This window comes from Atta cephalotes (assembly GCF_000143395.1).
Source record: "Atta cephalotes unplaced genomic scaffold scaffold00090, whole genome shotgun sequence".
Lineage (NCBI taxonomy): Eukaryota > Metazoa > Arthropoda > Insecta > Hymenoptera > Formicidae > Atta > Atta cephalotes.
Window position 1 is genome coordinate 361,361 of NW_012130154.1, and position 3,967 is coordinate 365,327.

At 41.8% G+C, this 3,967-nt stretch overlaps 1 protein-coding gene across 1 annotated transcript; it reads right to left on the reverse strand.

Moving 5' to 3' along the window:
• Window positions 1–388: 388 nt before the first annotated feature.
• LOC105624848 (ATP-dependent RNA helicase bel) lies at window positions 389–3,801 on the reverse strand. The gene is made up of 8 exons (XM_012206200.1): window positions 3,796–3,801; window positions 3,443–3,524; window positions 2,374–2,888; window positions 1,817–2,289; window positions 1,450–1,754; window positions 1,067–1,366; window positions 688–987; window positions 389–492 (listed from the first exon to the last, which is right to left on the reverse strand). Exons 1-8 carry the CDS (start codon window positions 3,799–3,801, stop codon window positions 389–391), a joined length of 2,085 nt encoding a protein of 694 aa, XP_012061590.1.
• Window positions 3,802–3,967: the final 166 nt, after the last annotated feature.

Sequence of the window (3,967 nt, forward strand, 5' to 3'; positions counted from 1 at the left end):
CAAATCCTATTTACGACACTCGCACTTTTTATGGTGAGATCATTCATATTTGAAATATTCTCCGGCGATCCACCGGCGCGAATACTAAATTGCACGCAGGATTTGTCAATTTATCGCTCACGAATAAATGTAATATAGTGGAATTTAAACATAAGTATTCTTTCTTTTTTGCTTCTCATCCAAAAACTTGGAGTGCACAGGCAGTCAGCGAAAAAACGTGAATACGTAAAACTGTCTGTACTCTGCGCATGTGTGTGTACATGTATACGCGCGCAAAACACATTTATGTAGTGTCAGACATGATGTCTTTCTTACATATAATTGAATTTGCGTGTAGAGTAATAATAATAATGATGATAGAAGTAGAAATAGAGATGGAAATAATTGTCTACTTGTCCCATGCTCCCCACCAATCAGGGCCGCTGTTGCCATTATTAGTGGAATTATTGTACGATGAATTATTATAGTTACCTCCGTAACTTGAATAACCGCCTGTAATGACATAAATAAACAACATGTATAAATAAAATATTAAATGTAATATTAAATGTAATATAATAATAAAAAATATATATATATATATAAATGCATATTAAAAACTACTAATTATACTATACTTAAATAAATGTTTAAATTAGTAGTCTATTAATATTAGCAATATATCTTAGTCGCAATTATTTTATTTACCTCCATAACCACCAGGTCTAGAGGGACCATTACTACGACCAGACCCAGAACTGGGTTGTTGACGATAATCTCTTGCACCAAAGCCGCCACCACTGAAGCGTCCTTTGGTGCCACCGCCGCCACCGCCGCCGCCGCCGCCGCCGCTGCCACCTGGTCGTCGAGATCCACCTCCGGAATATCTCGCTTCAGTATACATATCATCCAACCAGGGTGGAAGTTCCTGATTGGCTTCGATAAGCAGTGATACCAAGTCACGTACCAAATTATGATTTTTATGATTGAAGAATGATGTGGCCAAACCTGAATTATAAAACAAGACGCAGTGTGATGTCTTTGTTCTTTTTGGATTGTAATGCAACAACTCCAAAATGAAACAAACCTAAATTGCCCATACGACCGGTACGACCGATACGATGAACATATTCTTCAACATCACCGGGCAAATCAAAATTAATGACATGCTTAACGTGAGGTATATCGAGACCACGTGCTGCCACTGCGGTAGCGACCAGAATCGGTGCTTTGCCCGCACGGAACCGACGCAATGCTTCCTCTCGCTCGCGTTGAGTCCTATCACCGTGAATGCTAGTAACCGGATATCCCATTGAGGCCAAGTATTCTTCGAGCATGTCGGCACCTTTTTTAGTCTCCACGAACACTAGGGTGAGTGACTCAGCAGCTGCGCAATACAAATGTAACACATTAATAAAATTAATTAAAACCGACAATTTGATGTTAATTTGAATTTCGTCTATAACTTACTAGGATCTGAAAAGTTGCTAGCTTGTAGTAAATCAAGTAGATATGAACGTTTGTCATGTTCCTCTACCCATACTATCTTCTGTGTAATATTTTCGGAAGTCGATCCCACGCGACCAACTGCCAAGAAAATGTAGTTGCTGAGGAAATCTCTGGCTAACATTTGAATCTCTTTTGGGAAAGTAGCAGAGAACATGAGAGTCTGTCTCTCTCCAGTCGGTGGCATATTATCCTCTTGAACAATACGTCTTATTTGCGGTTCAAAACCCATATCCAACATGCGATCTGCTTCATCAAGTACCAAGAATCTAAAAGTATAAATAAATAACTGTGCTATTCTTAAGTCGATCGTTACGTGACATGAACTTACCGGCAATTATGCAAGCCAATTTTACCACGTCCCAGCATGTCCACCAGACGCCCAGGCGTCGCCACAAGTAGGTGACAACCGCGATCCAACTCGCGCATTTGATCTACTATGTTGGAACCACCGTATACGACTGCGGGACGCATACGCGATCGGTATGCAAACTTTCGTGCTTCGTCGTATATCTGTGTAGCAAGCTCTCTCGTGGGAGCCAACACTAAACCTAACGGATACTGTTTACGCCTGCCGGAGGAGTTTGCTTGCGGTGGTGGTGGTCGCGGCCCGCTCTCATAAATCTGATTCAATATTGGCACTAAGAAGGCCGCTGTTTTACCAGATCCGGTTTGAGCGCAGGCCATCACGTCACGGCGTTCGATGATGATCGGTATCGCATACTTCTGTACCGGTGTAGGCTTATCGTATCCTGCCAAGGCGATGCTATTCTTTATTATCTCTGTCAGCTTAACCTCGTCAAACTGAAAAATTAGAAAACGAACAAATTAGAGAGTAGGAAAGAGATATGAGTGCTCTATAAAGTCCCATGTATATATTGTACTTACAGATGTGATGTGTGGTGGTATGTTCTCACCGGTAGCCTCAACTGGGATATCCTCATATTTGCTAAAATTGATCCCAGTATTGCCAGAGCCGAACAGCTCCAGCTCCAATCGCTCATCCCTGGCAGTGGGGATCGTCCAGTCGACCTCGCCTCTACCGCCTCTTCCGCCTCTGTCGTCGCCCCATCTTCCTCCGCCCATTCTGTCATTTCTGTTATCTTGCCAGCGATCATTTCTAATAGGTTCCTGCCAGCGATCATTGCCGCTAATTGGTCGATCGCGTTCGGAGTTGGAGTATCTATAATCTCTTCCATTTTCCTGACTGCGCCTATTGCGCCCACCGAAGCTCCCGAAGTTCGCAAAATCAACGTCGCGAGGACTCCGCGAGTCTCGATAACCGCCCCTACCTCTATCTCGATCACGGTCTCTTTCTCGGTCGCGATCGCGATCTCCTCCTCTATCTCTATCTCCAAATGGTCTAGAGTTGGAAGAGTAATTTAAATCCGAGGGTGGGTTACCTGTTAGAAAAAAAATTAAACATTTATATACTATTTATATTTATCCTGTTTTGTAAAACAATGATTCTTATCAGCAGAAAGAGTAGATTTACATAACTATTGTAAGATTCTTTAATATAATTGCTTCTTGCTCCTAATTTTTCACTGTAAATCTAAATATACATAAACCAGTCGTATTAGATGCTTTCTATTTAGTGATACAAATTGACACAAACATTCTATCTTTCTTGACATTCAGAGAACAATAAAGATAAAATGACACTTTTGTTAACTTGTGTTAACAAATAGAAAACACCATAATCACATAATAGTCACAAAGTTACTTTATCTGCTGAACACAATTTATAAAGCTAAGTATTTCATAAAACTAAGATTAAAACAGTCTGCTGGCCAGGATATGATTGTCAGTCTCGACATGTCGATCTATTGCATTATGAATCATTCAATACTCTGTCATAGAACTATAGACAATGAGGAGCGATGAATTTTTTAAATAAAGATTTCTCCGTACTCCAACTTAAAAATTAGCAACTTCAAAAAATTCCTATACTCACTCGCAGCTTTATGACGAAGATGCGGTGGAACGTAGCGGCCCCCACTTGGTTGGCGGGAGCCCTGCAAGTCCAGACCAGCTAGCTGCAGGGGAACAGAAAAACTCAGGTTAGATGTTTTATATCGCAGACTGCAACCGCGTGGTATTCGCGCGGATAAAAGTCGTTATCGTCCGATCCGACGATGAGTCATCTCGATCGGGTTCTGTGAAATTCTAACTTATATGCAGGGGAATCCTCCTCTGCCCCCGCTACCGCGAGCAATCCTCTCGGAACAAGCCGAAGAGTGAGGAGAAAGAGAGAGCGAGCGCGTCGCAACTCGCGACACGAGGCATGCCGTTCCCGGAATCGCTTGCCGCCATTATACGTAGCGTACGTCATGAGCGGGTCGACGAGTGACGACGGCCCATGATACTCTCTCTCTCTCTTCCGTAATAACTTCGTATAGCATACATTATACGAAGTTATACGACTGTTACGAATTATTTAAAATAAAAATAATAAAATAAATTACAAGAAACTTAATTT